Raw genomic sequence first — 1,044 nt, forward strand, 5'->3', positions numbered from 1 at the left:
GAGTAGCTGGGACTACAGGCGCCCGCCACAATGCCTGGCTAATTTTTTGTATTTTCAGTAGAGACGGGGTTTCACTGTGTTAGCCAGGTTTGTCTGGAACTCCTGACCTCAGGTGATCCACCCGCCTCAGCCTCCCAAATTGCTGGGATTACAGGCATGAGCCACCGCACCCAGCCGTTAAGGATTTCTTAGGTGACTTGGCTCGTTCAATGTTACGCAACCAAGAGATATTTGTTGAACATCAACTATGCCAAGGGAATGTGGGGATGAGTAAGAGACAGCTACTATGACTTCAGGGGGCCCATACAGTCTAGCAGAAAGGTCAAGATGGTGTGTCTTGCAGAGCAGCAGCTAATTGCTAGGCTGAAAAACATGGGAGTTTTAGAATGCTTTGTAATTCAGGTGGGTCATACGGTACTCAATTTGTGTTTCATGTGGTGTGGATTCTAGGGAACTGTTTCAGAGACAAATAAGAGATGTAAACATAGATAATTTATTACTCTTACACACTTGAGAAACAGAAATGATAAAGGAAAACAGAAATGTTAAAGTGAATGCTGTGTCCCATGTTGCTTGTGGTTGGATCATCAATGTGGTCAAGTAGCGCCACCTTGAGGCAGATGACATGCTGTACCTCTGTGGGCTCCCCGGGCCTCCGTATCTGGAATCGTACAAGAGGCACCTGCACAGAACGTTTTCACATTGGGGTTTTCACATATTGTATTAGTGACACTGGGCTGAGGTGGAGAGGGAGTGCGGCAGAGGTACCGCGGCAGGAATATGGACAGAAGAAGCCTTGTTTTAGGGCACTCGGTTCTACAGAGGTCGTTGGTCTGTTTTGTAACTGGGTGTCTTTCAATTATTTCGGTACTTTTAAAATATTGTCTGTAAGGTGATGTTATTTGTAAATCTAAAGGAAAACCTGTGTATCTATCTAAAAATTAATCAATCTAGCTGGGCACCGTGGCTCACGCCTGTAATCCCAGCGCTTTGGGAGGCCAAGGCGGGTGGATCACCTGAGGTCAGGAGTTCAAGACCAGCCTA

General features: G+C 46.3%; 1 protein-coding gene across 1 annotated transcript in view; it reads right to left on the minus strand.

The window, feature by feature from the left end:
* Nucleotides 1-492: 492 nt before the first annotated feature.
* ARPC5 (actin related protein 2/3 complex, subunit 5, 16kDa) overlaps nt 493-1,044 on the minus strand; it is a 19,969-nt gene continuing 19,417 nt past the window's right edge. The window contains exon 4 of the mRNA XM_011995349.1: nt 493-682. Coding sequence (XP_011850739.1) covers nt 503-682 — 180 coding nt within the window. The 3' untranslated portion in view covers nt 493-502. The remainder of the gene's footprint in view (nt 683-1,044) is intronic.

Source organism: Mandrillus leucophaeus, unplaced genomic scaffold, assembly GCF_000951045.1.
Source record: "Mandrillus leucophaeus isolate KB7577 unplaced genomic scaffold, Mleu.le_1.0 Scaffold484, whole genome shotgun sequence".
Lineage (NCBI taxonomy): Eukaryota > Metazoa > Chordata > Mammalia > Primates > Cercopithecidae > Mandrillus > Mandrillus leucophaeus.